Raw genomic sequence first — 18,178 nt, 5'->3', positions numbered from 1 at the left:
CAAGGCTCCCAGGTGTTTCTACTGCTCAGCCAAGGCTGAGAACATTGTAATCACTCATGAGAGAGGTGCGAAGAGCCTGCACCAAGACCAAGACAGAGGCTAAGGAGGGGAGAGGACTGGTCTGGGAGAGGTCAAGGAGCCAAGCGCATGGTCCTTGATTGGATGGGGAAGGGACGAGGGGCAGGGAGGGGTCAAGAACAATGCAAGTTTTCAGGCTTGGGTGACTGTGAGGTGCTGGTCACAGGAACGGAGAACATGTCAGGCCTGGCAGTTTTGGGAGCCTGGGGGGACAGCTGAGTTCTTTTTAAGACATGTTGACTATGCGGGGGACCCATGTGACTTCTGGCAGGCACTTTCAGTGGACAGTTGGCTTGTGCATCTAGAGAGACACATTAAAACCCATTAGAAGAAACAAACTTGGGCCCCACAGGGCTGTCTCCTAAACCGAAGCAGAGGTCGGGAGGGCTGCAGACACCCATGGCCTGAGGCCCTCTAGGAAACAAGAGTGCCTTGGCCCCCTGTCCTGAGAAAGGGGGTCTGGATGACCCCACTCCTTTCATGACTGGTTTCCACTGTGTGCCTTGAACAGAAACCCAAAGGGCACTCAGCCAGGTTGTGGCGCCCCGCCTTCCCGAGCGGGTGCCGACGAGCTCCTGCGTAGTCCCACACCTGGTCCTTAACACCCGTGCAGATCATCGGCATTTGTTAAACAAGGGAGTGACCAGCACAACCGCAGGAAGTCGCCATGGTGTCAATCACGGCCGAGTGTGTGAGCAAAAAGTGAAGCCAGCAGCTATCGGATTGGCTCGAAACTGCTAACACGTGTTCATTCCACAAACATGTACCGAGTGGCTGTATGTGCCAGGCACTGTGCTAGGCAGCGCTGAACTGGAAGCCCAGGGCTCTGGCCTCAGGGAGCTTGCTTTCTAGAAAATGGGTTCTCAGCTGCAGGAAGAGGCCGCAGAATCCAAGAGCAACTTTGGAGCGTTGGGAGAACCATATAACTTCCCCAGGCCCGACCCTGTATAATAACTCAGGCTCCCGAAATCAGGCAGTTGACAGGGCCTCATGTCAAAGCAGCATCAAGCGAGGCCCAGAGTGGCAGGTGGCCCACCCACGGTCACCCAGCAGTTGCAAACCTGGAGACAGTCCACGTTCTCGAAGTCTGCGGTGGAGGTTTCTTGAGCAACGATTTTATTCCTCTCCCTTCTAAACCGGGTGGTCTATCCTTTCTTTTGGACAAAAGCAATCACTGACACAGAGGACCAAAGACAGGCCCCCCACCACCCCCAGGACCAGGGACTTACCACTGAGTCCAAGAACTGGATGTAACACTCCAGCCCAGGTCTTGTTTCACAGAACTGCCGGAAAAGCAGCCTCCCAATGGGCTGCTTGTCACATAAACTGCAGTAATCTCTGTCTGGAGACAAGAAAAGGAGAATGTGGTAAGACCCAGGCGAGGGCCAGGCGGGGCCACCCCATCAGCCCACACCTGGATCTAACGCCGCAGACGGATGGAGAAAAGCGACTAGCAAACTCTCAGGACCCCCTTCTTTATCTCCAGGCTCTGTAGACTCTGCAGACTCAGAGGGGTCAAGGTCAGTGTGGAAGAAGGCACCGTTACAACCCAGCCTCTACCCCCCGGCCCACTCCTGCTTTCCGATGCCCTGGGTTCTGTATGGAGATGCCAGCGGTTCTGGGGACTGTCACTGGCCCCTGGCTGGCCAATCAGCCGTTCACAGTCCCCGATTACACTGACTGGATAAGGGTGGAAGGCAAGTAACTCAAGCTAGTTAAATCAGGGAGAGCCAGAGACTGAGCAGAGGTGCTTTCTCTTCCTCTGGATGCTGGGCGCGTGGGGACGAGGCCAGAGTCTAATGCAGTATTCTGGAAGCCGCTGTGAGGATGAGGCGGACACACAGAGGAGGTCAGAGCTGGGAAAACTAGAAGCAGACTTGGTGCCCTGGTGGCGTCGTGACTCTCCGGATCAAACCATGCCTGCAGCCCAGCCACGCCAGAGAAACTTATTTATGAGCTTTGTTTAGTGCAGTTAGAAACATTTTTTTAAATTACTTGTAATACAAAGCATCCTAATGAATACAGTAAAAAAAAAAAAAATTTTTTTTTCCCATTTTTGCCCAACTGGAGCAAAATCCTGCGTTTTCCAGCTGAATCTTATGAAAACCCTGCAATTTCCAGCTGAGGAGCTTAAGGCGCAGAGACAGAAAGTGATGAGGCCGCAGGCACTCAGTAACCAAGAGAGCTCTGAAGAGGGGGTGCAGTGCCAGACTCCAAGCCCAAAGGCCTGGAGGGCAGGGGAGGGCCAAGGACTTGCTATGTGACTCCGAGCAATTCACCCGCCCTCTCTGCACCTCAGTCCTCCTCTCTGAAAAGTGAAGGAAGCCACATGTTGGAGGTAAGATGGGGTGGGGTGAAGTGGGTCCCTTCTAGGCTCTTCCTGCAATGACCCTGCGAGGGGCTTTCTCTGGCCATGAAGGTGCTCAAAGGACTGACTGAGACACATTGCCTCGAACCACCTCAAGCACTGAAAACTAGCCCTTTGATTCTGCAGCTGCACCAGAAACAGTCAGGTGGTTTTGTGGGGAAACCAGGAAGTGGGGTGAGTTAGACTTTGGTTAGGAGAGTGACCTGGATGGAAAGAATGACTATCCTAGCCAAATGTAGAGGAAGGACCAGGACGATTGTCCTCCTAGAGGGCCTTTCCCTGGAGACAGGAATACGACAGGAAATACGAACACAGCCAAGATGCCGACTCACTTTCGTACCCAAAGAGCTTATTCCCGGGGAGGTCAAGCTCTTACTTATAGGGAGGTTGGGGGCTGTGAGCGTGGGTTACGAAGCTAAACCACCTGGGTTCAAATCCCAGCCTCGCTACTCACTGCCTGTGTGAACTGGCTTAACGCTTCTATCCCTCAGTTTCCTCATCCATAAACTGGGAACAGTAATTGTACCTAGATCCTAGGACTATCGAGAGGATTAAAGAAGACAATGCATGGAAAGGACTCCGACCAGAGCCTGACTCATAGGAAATGCTTAATAAACACAATCTATTACCATCGCGGACGTGGACTTTTTGGTCTGTTCCATCTCCCTTCCTTTAGGGAACCCCCTCTCCCAGAGTCTATAAAACTCCAGCCCAAAGTTGTCAGGGAGCCGACTCCTCCTGAGCCTCGGGAGTGAGCACACGACTCAGTCCCAGCCAATCAGAGCCCTCTGCTTCAGGGCCACAAGGATACATTCATTGAGACCTGAGTGGGCCTGGGAATCCTTCCAGGGTTTTTGCTAGAACTTCCAGGAAAGACATTTGCTCGTCTCTGGGATGACAAGGCCTTAAAGCTGGTCGGCCAAGAGCTGCCACCACGGTCTTTCCTTCCAGGCGGCGAGAGCCCACGCAGAATGAAACCAGCACGGGAGGAGGAGAGCAGAGTGGAGACAGAAACCTGGCTCCATCTCGCAGGAGCCCCTGAAGCGAGCCTCCGGCCAGCCCCACGCCCGCAGTCACCCACCCCACAGCATCTTTGCTTAAGCCAGAGCGCGCTGAAGATTTGTCTTTAGGCATACCAGCTGGAGAGTTTTATGGCCACTTTTCCTTTCATGGGTAAACTGCCTGAGGGCAGAAACTGTTTTTGTAGGAATTCACTAGTTCCAAGTATACGATTGTATAAGAAGGCACTCAAAGATTTCTCTGAGCGGATACTTTGATCAGTGTGGCCACCTGCTCAAGTGGTTTGGAGGCTGAAACGAGCGTAGAACTAACCTTAATTCAGTCTACCTTCCCATGCACAGATGGTTCACAAATAGCCACTCCGACAAACATTTAACCCACCTCGATGTGTGCCAGGATCGGTGGGGGGCGGGGTGGGATGTGGTCCCAAGCCCCCGGGGATCTCAGATTCTGTTGGAAAGGGAGTGTGTGGGTGGGTGAGCAGACAAGATCCCAAGTGACAGCAGTAAAATGTCAAGTTAGATGAGTGTTATCGTCACGGTAGGGAGTCTGGGAGGAAAGGAGCCCAGAGCGTGACAGGCCTGTAGCCCGCACCTGTTAGCATGACGCCCTGCAGACACAGCCTGCGGACTCGCTGCCTCCCACTCGCCCTGATGCCCCAAGGTGAGGGACACGGACTCCCCCTTCCTCTCCCAATCAGCCGAGCTTCCCCAGCACAAACACAGAAGGAAAGTAAATTACCCTGTGTCAAATTCCAGTTTTATCGAATCACGGCAGAGAGCACCACACCGCTTACATGATTTGAGCGAGGTCCCCCATCCCTTTCCAAAAGCAATTACGAGATTTCATGTACCGTATTGTGATTGCTTAAGGGTTCATGTGTCAGGATTTTTTCTCTCCATATGGCGTTTGCTGTCAGTATGGAAACAAGGCTGTTATAAACTCACAGCACAGTAAACACCATGTGATCCCAACACAAGCTGTCAGCACCCCTCAGTTCCGGGCTGCTCCCAGCTGTACAGAGGATCCCAGGCAAGAAAGCCCCTCGTCAGAAGCCCAGGACAAAGCAAAAAGGACCACTAATCATCTGTTTGGATTCTTTCCTCAGCCTTAAATGAAGATAAATGGGCTTATCTTCTGAGGAAGCGCCACCATGCCAACCACCAAAGCAAAGCACAACGTTTGTGGTTTCTTGAGAAGTGGAGAATGAGGCCATAGAGAGGAAAAGATGAATTTGGGGATTGGTCAAGGTGACAGGAAAAGGGATGAATCAAAGTTCTGGATGCGTCAAGGTGCAGGTCCCTTTCCGAACGTCAAAAACACCGAAGCTGGAAGCATGTCGAGCCCCACAGCACATACTCAGGGTGCGCCCCTGCGGAAGCCGGCCATGGGGGTGGGATCCGGCCTGGAAGGGCCCTGCCCGCAGCCCTTCTCTGAAGTGTGGTCTGCTGGGGTTGGTGGGGGAGCGTCCGGGGGCAGGAGCCTTTTCTGTCTAGATCCCTGAGAACCCTGAGATGCTGGGCACACAGGCATGCATGCACTGTACACACACACACACACACACACACACACACACACACACACACCATCTCTTCTACTATTAAGACAATCCTGCTTTGGGCCACATGCTTCATTGATCCTTTCCTCCAGGCCAGAAGGAGTCTCTTGTTACGTAAGATATGAGGGCGGCCGGTGTCCCCTGCCCTCGAAAGTATCCAGTCGTCTAATCATTCTAGCTTTATTCTTTTAGGTCCTTCATTCATTCAACAAACTCCCTTCCAAGGTCTCCTGCTGTTTGATACCAGAAGTTTCCTTCAACTTTGACTCTCTTCTTGAAGTCCGCACTTGGAGGTCTGTGGATGAATGGGTAGGAGGAGACACACCTTAAACACACTGGCAGGATAGCAATCCAGTAACAGGCTTGGAGTCAACAGCTGGCTGTCAGCTGAGACCGAGAATGGGGCCGTGGCCTTTGTGATGTTACCTTCGGCCTCAGCTGGAGGAATAGAGGTCTGGTGGACATGGCAAATGGGAGCAACGCCCAAGGAAGGTGGCTAGAAAACGGGGTCTAGGAAGCCCATTACAAGCTCTAGGACACTGAGCTGTGCCCTTGATCAAGGGGCAGAGTGCCCCAGGGAGGGGCTGGGGCCCACCGTGCACACAGGATGGTGTGCAGGATGGAAAGGCAGGCTGGGCTCAGATAGGAAAGGGCCGGACTCCGAAGGAGACTGGAATGGATTCACCGTGCCACTGGGACATTCGCGATTTCAGAGCGTAAATGATTCAAGCACGGTCCGCAGAAAGGGGCGCAGGGGTGCTGAGACCTCTCCGGAGGCCGCCGCCCGGGGAGCCGCAGCTGCCTGTGGTTCTGGCCCAGCCCTGGGCAGGGAGGCCGCAGCACCCACTGCTGGGATCCTGCTTCGGTGAAGAGCTGGACTACGGAAAACCACGTGTGTCGTTTGTTCCTGCGAGGGTTTGACACCTCTCAAGCATGCTCCCGCCTGGCCTGGAAGACAGGAGGGCCACACCCTCCTGCAACACCGGAACGCCAGCCACGCCCTCGGGCAGAACCGCTTCTTCCCGCGGACAGTCCCTTTAGCAAGTCCACGGGCACTGGCTGAGGCCCTGCTGGTCATGCGCCCTGGGGCCCCTCATGAGCAGCCCTGAAAGCAGATGAGGAACCACAGCCTTCATCTCTGCCTTGAGCAGTACGTGCGCTTGCTACCCGGGGCGGGAGGGAGCCACATTCACGGGTGAGCTGGGAAGAGCAGCCACGAAATGAAACCGCGTAAAGCAGGACTGCTGGCAATGGGCACGCACTGCCCTCACGATGTTGGGCTGGTTTTGGGGCGGTGCCCATGGGACAGCATGCTGGAGCATGGGAATGGGGGTGACGGGGTCACCAAAGGCAGTGCCGGCAGGGGAGAGGCTGAGTGCTGGGGAAGAAGATAACAGTCAAAGCCAGAGAAACGGGCGAGAGATCGGGGTGAGGGACACACAGAAAAGCCACGCGGGATGGGGGTGGGCGGGTGGTAAATCCCCAGGTGAGAAGCCAGGAGGACATGGAGAAGCGTGGGGCATGGTGTACTGGGGTAAGAATCCAGGGCTAGGTCTGTGGCCACCGCAGGGAGCCTTGGAGAATGGCTGAAAGTGTATAAAGGTTCCTCGAAAAAATTAAAATGAAACTACCATATGACCCAACGCTCCCGCTTCTGGGTATCTATCCAAGAGAATCGAAATCAGGCTCTCGAAGAGATATCTGCACCCCCACGTTCACTGCTGCACCGTTCACAATCCCAAGATGCAGGAACAACCCGAGTGTCCATCGACGTGTGAATAAATTAAAATGTGGCGACTACATACGGCGGAATATCGTTCAGCCTTAAAAAGGGAGGAAATCCTGCCAGGTGACAATGTGAACGAGCCCTGAGGACATTATGCCAAATGAGAGTAAGAACGATGAGAAATGAGCCAGTCACAGGACAAATACTGCATGGTGCCACTTACATGAGGCATTTAAACGTCCGGATCACGGAAACAGTGAGATGGTGGCCGCCAGGGGCTGCGGAGAGGGGTCAACGCGGAGATGTTGTTCGATGGGCATCAAGTCTCGGTGAGGCAAGAGGATCAGGTTCTAGAGATGCACGGCCCTGCGCCTACTGATAAAAACACGGCACTGTGCGTGTTCGGCTTTATCGAGAGGGTGGTGCCCTCGTCACCCTAATTTTTAAAAGAGAGAGCGCCTTCAAGAAGATGGGCAGAAAGAGACAGGTTGCTTGGCGATGGGAGATGAGGCACGAAGGGACGGGAATCAGTAACTGAGGCGGGATCGGCAAGTAAATTTACTTGATGACGAATGTAACTGGGAATGCACGTGCAAGTATGTGTGCACACGCGTGCAAGTACGCAACACACAGCCAAGTCCCTTCCATCCTTCCCCGCTCAGGTTGGGCTTGACTCCAAAGAGTGCGGCCAGAAAGGGGCCTGTCCTCACCACCACCTGGTGATGTTGCCGAGAGCCCCGCCTTGTCTCCCGGCCTGTTCTCATAATGAGCTACTGCTGGTACCCACCCCCTCAGGCCCATTGTCAAGGACATCTGCTATAGACCAAATGTTTGTGTCTCCTCCAATCTGCAATGTGATGGGATTTGAAGGTGGGGCCTTTGGGAGCCGGTTATGAGGGTGGAGCCCCCCGTGAATGGGATTAGTGCCCTTATTAAAGAGACCCCTGAAAGCTCTCTCATGCCTCCCACCATGTGAGGACAGAGCGAGAAGATGGCCATCTATAAATGACAGTGCAGGCCGTCACCAGACACGGAATCAGCCATGACTTCCCAGCCTCTGGGACTGTGAGAAATAAACTTCTGTTGTTTACAATGCGGCCGTCCGTGGAGTTCCCTCAGCGGTCCGAACGGACTGACCCGCTGTCCGGCCTTGGGCAAGCCCCTTCGTCCTGCCCCTCCTATTGCACGGGAGGCCAGAGTGAGCAGTACGTGTGAGCGCCTGGCCCAGTCTTAGTACACAGCGGGTCCTACATAAACAGCTGCCGTTCGGACAGGCCATATCTCTCTTCTAGAAGATTCAAGAAATGGTGGCTTTGACCGTTCTGAAGATGCGGGGGGTGGGAGGGATGGGATGTAGCTGGTGAAAGGGGCCTTGACTGCATCAGCAACAAAGAAGGAAAAAGCCGCCCCGCTCGCGGCCGGGCCAGTCCCCAGCTCCGAGCCGAGCGCCGCGAGGGCAGGGTCCCGGGCTCTGCAGGCCCTCCTCTCCCTCGCTTCGAGTGTCCCTCTCAGACAGAAGCCACATGTGTCCTCGCAGCACATGGCCGAGGTTAAAATCTCACAACCCACAGTCAATTCCTTTAAGGCTCATGACCCCCAGTGGGACTTAGAAACAGGAATGGTATTGATAGTGGAGATAAATAAATGCTGTCACTGTTTTCATTCCTTTCGAGTGACACGAAATGGGAACATACTTTCTTAATTAGGAGCCTGTGGTATGCGGCTGCTTGGAGGGCAACCAGATTTTCCCAGCTGAGGGCCAGGACACAGGCAGCCAGGACTGCCTGGAACCCAAGGGAGGAGGCCACCCTCCCTCCCCGGCTGGGAGAGCCGGCGTTGCTCCTCAGCGGATGGGGAGCAAGGAGAAGTCATGGCTGGGGGTGGGGGCCGGGGGGGGGGGCTGTGCTGTCGGTGACTGAAACCTGCTTGAGACTGTTTTCCTTGTCGCCTCGGGCACTTCTTGAACTTGGGCCAACGAAAATGCACGTTCCATTTCAGAAGTAAGAGCAAGAAACGCAGCTTCCTGAGGAAATGGAACCGCTAACACCCGAGCCCTTGGAAATAAAACCACGTGTTTATTGTGCACCCAGAGAGGGTCACAGTCTCCAAAAGTGATTCCTGGAGCCGTCTCAACCAGCTCGAGGTTTATCTCATATCGTTTCATTTGATTTCATTTAACGTTGTATGACCAAAATACCAGCGTGTTTTCTTTCTTTCTTTCTTTCTTTCTTTCTTTCTTTCTTTCTTTCTTTCTTTCTTTTGTTTTTTTGGTTTGTTTCCTTGTTTGTTTTTGGGGTGGTTCCTGATAGGTCCTGACACAATTCAGGAAAATAGATGTGAGGAGACTGGATCAGACGGAGGCCACGGGCCCCCTCCTTCGCCATACTCCGGGTCTAAAAACAATACACAGAAAAGTGATCTGAAAACAACTTTCTCCTTAAAAATTCCTGCCAAGGCTGGAAAAAACAACCGGGCGTTCGCTCTGAGGAAAAGGCTCTCTGACGTCTGAAGGGCAAGATATCATCACGGATAACGGCAATTCCTCACGGCCCGCCTCTTGGAAGGAGCAGGAGAGGAAAAGGGAAACATTTGGAATTTGGTTAGCGACGGCGGAGTAGGCTCCTATTACTCGAAGAGAGATGTTTCCATGTGAATAAAAAAACGACACACGGCGCATCACACGAACGGCCGAATCCAGCCCCATCTTCCCGCGCCTTTCGCTCCCCTCATTCTGGTCTCCAGTTTTTTACTGAATGTCTTGTCCTTGTCACATGCCTCTGTAGGCTCAAAATTATTAAGACTGGGCCTTACAAAGGTTGGTGGCGCCTGGACAAGCCACATGCAAAAAACACTCAATCGAGGGGTGTTTGGGGCTGGCCTTCCAGGCGAGGGAGAGAGATAGTGTGTGTAGGGGTACTGTCTGTGGAGAGGAGGGTGGACGTGCGCTTCTGGGGGGCCCAGCGGGGAAGCCCCTACCAGCCTCTCCTCTCTGGTGAAGGTCCAGGCCTCTGGCTTGAATCCATCAGGTGCAGTCAAACCCCGGAGACACCGGGGAGTGTGGGAAGGGGCTGGGGGCTGAGAGGGACGGGACGTGGACAGTCCATGCTGTCATCTCAGAGCCCTCCGGGCAATGACCGGGCCCCTCACTCAGGCAGTGACCTCAGCCTCATTCTCCAGGCCAAGAAAAGCAGAGAATTTAGATGTTCCCGCGCAGCGGGAAGGGGCCCCAGACCAGGCGGGTAAGTAGAGGGGTGATGCGGTGCCGGTGGACCCAGGGAGCGGCGAGGCACACGCGGAGACCGTGCGTGCAGGTCGCGGCTGGAATGAGCCTGGCACGTGGGGAGGGGCTGGGGACAGAGCTGCGAACCGGGTTCCAGGCGTGGCTCCTCCACCTGCGTTTCTAGAGGCAGGTCCGAGCCACGAGCTCTGAGCCCTGTCCTAGGTCTGCCGCTCTGTGACCGTGCACGGGGCTCTGAACGTGACACCCCGGAGGCGCCTGGCCCAGCAGCACTGGCGGCTCTTGACCGTGACAGGTGAAAAGGAAACACACCAACGTGTGACCTGTGGTTGCTGCGATTTCTCTAGATTTTCAATATTTTTACAACTGAGGGGAAACCGGCTCTTCTAGAAACACAGCTGCAAGAAAATCATGGAGGTTAGGAAGGCGCCGGGAAGCAAGGGTGCTGTGACCGCCACATGTGTCCCTTCTGGGGACAGGGCCCGGGTATCAGGAGGGTGCTCGGAACGCCCCGTTCTACCCCGCCCGCTTGCGGCAGAACCTCCCGGAGCGCTGGGACCGGCCCGGCCCGGTGCAGGCACCTGGGACGGTAGCGCTGCCCCCTGCCTGACGACTCGGGCCTTCCCTTCCCCGCGCTCTGCTCACAGCCGTCCAGGCGACGCCAGCCTCAGGAGCCATGTTCTTTCTACATGCTCTTTTCCCCTTGAATCTCCCCATGGATTCGGGCAGCTTAGGTAATTAAGTGCCTGGGCCACGCCCAGGCCAACAGCCCCGAACCTCTAAGGGTGGTGCCAGCAGCTCTCGAAGCTCTTGGGCGGTTCCGACGCCGCATGAACTGTGAGGTCCAGTTCACCTGGATGGGTGCCTGGCCGGGGCAGGAGTGCAGGTGTATGTGAAAAATGAGCGAATGATTAAATAAATAAACGAACAAATCAACCTGACGGGAAGCCACAGGCTTCCAAACCGAGGAGCAGAAATCTCAGGCCCACGCTCCCTCCGTGCAGCCCCCCGCACCCCCAGACTTGCTCCAAGTGCAGTTTCTGTCCAAGGGAAACAGAAGGGCTCCAGGCGCCCAGACAGGCGGGGCTGGGAGCAGCAGCAGCAGTGGCCCGGGGCCCCCTAAGCGAGGTGGGCCTGAGCTCGGGGCCCTGCCTGACTCGCTGCTCCCCAGGAAGCTCGGCCAGGGCCAGAGGTCTGGGGTTAGCAGGCTGGACTTTACCTCCAGCTCCTCCTCCGACCCCTGTATGACCTCAGACCCACCATTCTCCTCTCCAGACCCTGGTTTCTCCTTTTACGAAATGAGGCTGACGACCGAGGGAAGCACACGTTTCCCGCCTCCCGGTGTGGTACACCCTCAGGGAGGAGCCGGGTGGGGACGGTGGCATCGGCGGGCGCAGCACCGGGGTCTTTAAGCCCACGCAGCTGCCTCCCCTCCACTCCTGCAAAGTGCCAGCAAAGTGAGCCCGAGCTTAAAGGCGGTATTTTTGGAAGGCCCAGGAAGGGTGCTATTGTGGGGTGCAGGAGTCCCGGCTTCCACCGCAGCCCTGCCACAGTCAGCTGCCGGCCCCCGTCCTTAGTCCTCCTCTCTGGACGAGCCTTACTCTCTCGAGTGTGTTTCTGATTTACCCTGGGATGACAATGCCTGGCCCACCCTTACTGCCAGCTGCCCTGGCCTGCTTAGGGAAGACCGTAGGGAGACGCAGGGGCTCTCACATCTTGGACGGCAGGCCCACCTTGCCATCCAAGGCCCCAGGGACTGGCCTTCACCTGGAGCTATGAGCTAATGATGCAAAAGCCACAGGGGGGTGGTGCCAGGAAGTGGCCGCGCAGGTGGCAAACAGCAGCCTCTGCACACAGAGGCAGCTTGCTTCTCCCTGGGCCACGGGCCCGGGCCAAGCGCGGCTCATAGCTGCGCCGGCTGAAAGTTCTGGAGAAGGGAATGCCTGGGAAGCTGAAGGCAAGTGATGATCTCCGGAAAGTCCGGATATCTCAGGGTCCGAAGACCTTGGCCACTCCAACCTTCTCGATGTGCTCCCCGCCAGGGCCTCAGCAGACCTTGGTGTGTGCCCCCCTGGGGACAGAAAGCACTTCACCTACAAGGTGTCCAGCCCCCTTCACCAAGACTGTTCAAAGTCCATGCTCCATCTGAGACCAAACTTGTCTCTCCTACCTGCCCCTTGGCCCTCGCTCTGGGGATGCAGAGGTGGCAGTTATTCTCTGCTCCTGGAGGCTTCTCTCGGATAAACCTCTGGTTTTCCCAGCTGCCTCATCACGGCTCCTATTAGCCTTGGCCATACCGGGTCTCTGTTTCCCCAGGGAACGGACCACGGAGGGCTTGGCTGCTGGAATCTGATCTGGGTCTTTGGTAATTAAATGTGAAACTGTGTCACTCCTTCTTTCAAGCCTTCTTGGCTTAGCTCAGCCCCAGGCACAAGAGGAACGAGACGCGGGAGGAGGTGGTCGCACTCGCGGGCACGCAGAGCTCGCCCGATGCCCGTGCTCCAGACGAGCAGGGCAGACGCCGCTTCGGCAGAACGAACCCAGAGAAAGCGGGGGTCTCGATTCAGACTTCGCTTGGCTCAGTTACAGCTCAGGTGTTGCGATTTTAGACATGGATTTTCAGAGTCCGGCCGAACAAGTTCTCAGAAAGAGGTGGCCTTTGGGTCAGGCAGTGGCCTTCCCACGTCGCCGTCCGATGACCGATTACAGAAATGAGAGTGGCTCGCGGGGAGCCTGCTGTGTGCCAGGCACCGTGCTAGGCACTGCTCATGCTTGCCTCTCGCAATCCTCATCACAGCCCTACGAACCAGGTTTTATGACCAGCGTATTTTTTAGATGCCGACCACGGAGGCACTGAGAAGGAACTCGCACAAGGCCCCAGAACTAGCGAGAAGCAGAGGTGGGATCTGAACTCAGCTCTTCCTCAGGCAAAACTAAACTTCTGCATCTTTCAGGAGCTGCAACAGCAGCAGCCAAGGACCTAGGCCACTGAGGGGTGAATGACATCCTGCCTACCTCCGGGAACCCACAGGGGAAAAGGCCACCCCAGTAACCTGAATGTTGCCATGGCCGTGGGCCCGGGGCTGCTCTACAACTGAGTTCGGGGGCTCTGGTCTCCAGAGACAAAGGCCTGGGGAAGTCACAGCAGCCAGGGCCGGGCGGGGTCCACCAGCTGGGCCAGCCAGGGCGATTATTTGGAACGCCCTTCTCTCCTCTCCTCCTCCTCCAGGAAGCCCGAGCACGCCGCCCCCTCCCGGACCCTGAGCTCCTTCAGCTCCGAGGCCTGTACCACACCTATGACCACATAACGTACGCGCTGTCTCATTCCTCTGGCTGCTGTCCTTGGAGCTGGCTTTGTCCCCTCCGCTGAGCTATAAATTCTCTTTCTCCATGGCCACCCCTCTTTGTATCCCTGTACAGCCTGGAACAGTCTGGACACTTATGAGGTCACCAAAAAATATACCACTGATTAAAGCAGGAGCTGCCATGAGAAAAGTTATTCACTAGGATCCTGTTTACACTTCTTTTGTCTAAACAAACCCCTTGCTCCTTGAAGGGAGAAATCTTAAAGTGCTCGGTGTTTCCAAAGTCATGCTCGGCTTTTAATAGGGTGTTGGAATTGCATTTCACAGCACATTCCTGTGCTCAGACCTACATCGAGACAAGTCTTTAAGCCAACAGGACAGGAATGCAACGGGGCTGGACCCAACCTGAAGCAGGCAGGGCCCAGGCAGCCTTGTCCCCTGCACCCCCAGCACTAGCCCGGGGCCGGGCACAGGGCCGGGACGCAGTAACAGTTAACAAGTGAACGAATGACTAGGTTAACGACCTAACTCGTCCATTCTCTAGCTGTCGGCTGCCTTCTATCATATGTGTTTCCCGGTCTCTCCTGTGCCGGGTCAGGCTAATAACTGGATCTGCCACACAGGAAACAAAGCCCCCCCGACCGTGATGCCTTCCTCCTGTGCGTGCGGTGATGTCAGAGCCGAAGAAGGGCGTGCTGGTGGGAGCGCGGTCACGGACCTTGCAGAAAACCCAAAGGAAAGCCAGTCTGACCCCCGCATCCCCCGGATGGGGACACTGAGGCCCAAGGAGGGGAGGGGTCTCGTCCTATCACCCCAGGGCTCGCTTGGCTACCACGGCTGCTCTAAGGCCCCGATCACAGTGTACGGGGCGGGGAAGTTTTTTATTGCGATTCAAAGACCCTGCCTCATCCAAGCTTCCCACCCAGGTCTGGCACAGAGACGCCCAGTCAAGCCTTTCAAAACTGCCCCTGGGACTGGCATTTTGAACACCGTGAAGTGTAACTGCTTCTGTCAGCCCGAAGGCCTGTGATCGATGCCACACAGGTGTCTCACATAAATCCTCAAAGGCTGTCTCTGCGTGGAGCCAAGCAGACGCTTTTAATCACCAAGAGAAGAAAAAAAAAAAAAAGCAAAATGCCTCATGCATTTTCATTTTTATCTAAGTAAAAGAGCACAATCAGTTTGTCAGCAGGCAGCACCACTTCTTGCCAAATACCACTTATTTTAAACTAAAGCTCTCTCAGCTATACAAATACAGAATAGAGAAGCCTGCGGAACCCGAAGCGCATGCTTTTCTTTCTTCCATTCTTTCTTTTTTCAGAGCGCCGCATATCCATGACTGTCTAGACCTCGTAAGCTCTATCTCGGCTGGGAGCATTGCTCTCTGTTAACGCTTTTTCTCTTCCCTCGCTGACCTCCAGGCTGGAAACAGACCATGTTGACAGATATTCAACCGATGCTAAACCTACCAGATAGCCTCCTCGGTTCCTTAGCACAAGATAGCTAACTGGGGAAAAGACAAAAAAAAAAAAAAAAAAAAAAAAAATTGTGATGATCAAAGAATACCATTGTGGTGAAACCCCTGTTTCTAACTGGTCCAAAAATGTAACCCATACGGCTGTTTGTTTAAAATCATTCCTTGCCAAGAACAATGTTCAGATGATTGAAAAATTCCACACTGAAACCTCCGATGCTTACTTATTTTTCCTTTCGAGCACCTGCGTGGAGAGAAGCTTTGCTCAGAAAACATAACTAATCACAGGCAGGTGAACTCCCAGCTCCCCAGATTCGGCATGCTGGCTTGGGAAGCCCTCTTAAGACCTCGCGATGCGGGGGTCCTGCATACTGAAAGGCCGGGCTGGAACTGCGTTTTGCTCTTGATGGGTCGGGGCCAGGTGAGTAGATGGCCGGAGCAGAGCGGGAGGGAGGCAGAGACCCTTCCCTGCCAGGGGGCCGGCAGCTGACAAACACGACCTATGTGCAGTGGAGACGAATCGGAACTGTACGCAGCACAGCCCAATGACCACCACCAGGAGAGAATCCAGCTCTTCCCAAAGGGGACTCAGAATCAAATTTCCATTCTGGAAGCAAGGCTCACAGACGTCACTCACGGTTGGGGTGAAGCTGGGGGAGCCAACGGGACAGACTGAACCTCTGGCCCAGACCGGAGCAGCTGCAGGGCTCCACCCTGGAAGGGAATCCTACACCCGGCTGCTTTCTGGCGGTCGGTCACCACTGTTTCCAGCCCCGTTATATTTGTATCCAGGTTCTTCAACTCGTTCAGCTAGGGTTGGATCTGGTAGGCCAGGTCCCTCTCTCCTGCATCCCCTTTAAGAATGATTTACTGAGCAGCTACTTGGTGCTGTGCTCTGAGCTAGCCCAGAGGGTCAAGGGATCACCAGGAACACCTACCACCCCACGCACCCAAGGAGCTTACGGTCCAGCTCTGGGCTCTTTTCCTTAGAGCTGACCTAGAATTCCTCCTGGATGGGAGGCGATGGTGAGGCGGGGGGCATGAACATTGCAGACCACCTGTACTCACGTCCCGGTCACCCAGCGTCTGTTCACCATGTTTTCTGCTGTAATAGAACTCTCACTTTTAGCTGGACAAATGGCCGCCCAAAAGAAAGACTACACCTTTCCCAATCACCTTTGTGGCCAGACGCAGCTATATGACCACGTTTTGGCCAGAGAAACAGAAGCAGAAACAATGGGTCCGAGTTAGTTCTGGTTATGCCCTTCGCCACCCCCCTTCCCATGGACCAGGATGCAGACACGGTGAGGTGCTATCCTGGACCACGTGGAAGACAGAAGAGACAGAACGGCCACACAGAACTTCACCCAAGCACTGAGCCATGAGAGAGATGAGCTTCTACTTCATTCACACCCGTGTTCACCTGGGTCTTTGTTACAGCCACTGAACCTGTTCACTACCTGTTACTACCATCTACGATCTGTCTGCCCTGTTCTGAGCCTCCCTTTCTTGGTCCCAAACTGAAGATAATAATATGACTTTCCCTCACAGGTATGATTCAATCTAGGTGCTTAGCACAGTGCCTGGCACATGGCGGGCCCTCGGTAGATACTATCTACTGGCTAGTAATGTAAGGAGCAGCCACTGGGTATTCTTGAGCAAATCCCCTACACCCACCTCCTTCGCTTCCCAACCAGGAAAGAGTGTGAGTGGAAATGGCCAGCAAGGGGTTAACTGGAACCAGGTAGACCCAGCGGAGCCCCACCTCCTAGATCAGGCGGAGTTTCAGGTGGAGTTTCAGGCGCTGCTCTGCCAAGAGTGGGAGACTGAGGCGATGTACCCACCCACCCTTCCTCAGGAGGACCCACGGTGCTGTGATACAGCTCCAAGGGGCCCATGCTCCTCTGGGCGCCCCTGCACTTGAGCAAATACAGAACTGTTTCTCTGGGGGAATTAAGGTACCCAAGTCTCAAAAAGCATGTGTTCAGTTTTAAAGATGATGATCTGAAATGCAGAACATTTTTCTTCTCCGCCAAACAGTTTAGTCTTTCTTCCCTGTGATATCCCGCGTAATCCGCATTGAAAGGATATTTTAGTTAGAGTCATAGTTTGGATGCTGGAAGGTTCTGAAGTCAACAGAACCGTTTTCGCTGTATATTATATAAAATAAACACTCGAGTTCCAGGAACTCAAGGCCGCGCAACCGGGAACCACATTTGTTTTCTCAAGATGCAGAAGTTGTGCAAAATTGCCCTTGTCACGGCCACACTGAGCCACCCAGACTCGAGTATCTCTGGGGTTCCCACAGGACATGGGCAATGGGCAACCCTGAGCACCCGCGAGGGCACCGCCTTCACTCACGAGGGCTGGGACGGTGGGTGATGGGTGATGAGTGTGCACTCGAGGGACAGACATTCAGGCGGTCTCTGACCCCGGGGGCTACAGCTTCATTTAAATGACTAAACACAAGATTGTATACAGAGCTATTAAGGGCTTCCTAAGAACTGACATTTCTTTTTTTAAATATTGACTTCCTTCTTGCAATATCATTGCCTCTGAGGGTCACAGAGCAGAGTGGGGCCGGCCTGCAGCTGGTGCCTGCATCGAAAGGCCAGGGCTGCCTTTCGATTCGAACCCCCTCAGATCCTCGCCAGAGCCAGGCACCCAGCACGGGCCCCAAGTCTGGGCTCCCATCACCTCTTCTCTGTGGGCCTCAGCGCAGGTGACCTTTGCAACCCGCCTGGGCAGCTGCCTGATTAACTCACCTCCCCACCTCCCTGGTCTGTCTGAATCCTGACCGTGTTCCCCAGTGCCCACAACAAGGCCAGCACATGGCAGGTTCTCAGAAATGGGAGAATGAATGAATGAGTGAAAGAATGAGTGAATGTTGCAACTTGCTGAATAAGGGAATGGCTTTAATCATGGCGAAGAAGATGAGGTCTCCATCTAGGCAGTTAGGACCAGCAGAGGCCACACACTGATCGATATGCATGGGCGTCTGCCAAGGTCACCTACCGGGCACCAGGAACACTCATGCTGTAATGAATGCACGCGTATTTGGCACCTGCTAGGATCCATATGCTTTCAGACTCCATTTTCCGGCCAGATGCCACCCCGTGGGTTAGAGAGCACAGCCAGCCTAAGGGACTTGTCTGAGGTTACTCAGTGTCGGTAGAAGAGCTGGGGTCTGGGTCCAGGTTTTTTGGGGGCTCCAAAGCCCCCAGTGCTCGCAGTAAGCACTGGGGAGGCCGGAGCCTGCCTGTCCAGGAGACCTTCCCGCGCAGCCTCTCTGCTGTCCAGAGACCTGCCTCTGGGACTCGGAGGGAAGGCGGGCAGCACTTGCTCCTCCCTCAGGAGGAAACTACCCTTTCCCACCAAAGAAGCAGTGGGGCCGCAGACTCAGACGCACTC

At 54.8% G+C, this 18,178-nt stretch overlaps 1 protein-coding gene across 3 annotated transcripts in view; it reads right to left on the bottom strand.

Annotated features, from left to right (window-relative positions):
• Window positions 1-18,178, bottom strand: part of GRK5 (G protein-coupled receptor kinase 5) — a 179,496-nt gene that overhangs the window by 47,314 nt on the left and 114,004 nt on the right. For 2 of the 3 annotated variants that reach the window (XM_036223311.1, XM_036223312.1), the window contains exon 3: window positions 1,308-1,420. The exons of the other annotated variant lie outside the window; for it this stretch is intronic. In XM_036223311.1, coding sequence (XP_036079204.1) covers window positions 1,308-1,420 — 113 coding nt within the window. The remainder of the gene's footprint in view (window positions 1-1,307; window positions 1,421-18,178) is intronic. 3 annotated transcript variants of the gene reach the window in all.

Source organism: Rousettus aegyptiacus, unplaced genomic scaffold (assembly GCF_014176215.1).
Source record: "Rousettus aegyptiacus isolate mRouAeg1 unplaced genomic scaffold, mRouAeg1.p scaffold_m13_p_6, whole genome shotgun sequence".
Taxonomy (NCBI): domain Eukaryota; kingdom Metazoa; phylum Chordata; class Mammalia; order Chiroptera; family Pteropodidae; genus Rousettus; species Rousettus aegyptiacus.
This window is presented reverse-complemented; position numbering and strand designations above follow the sequence as displayed.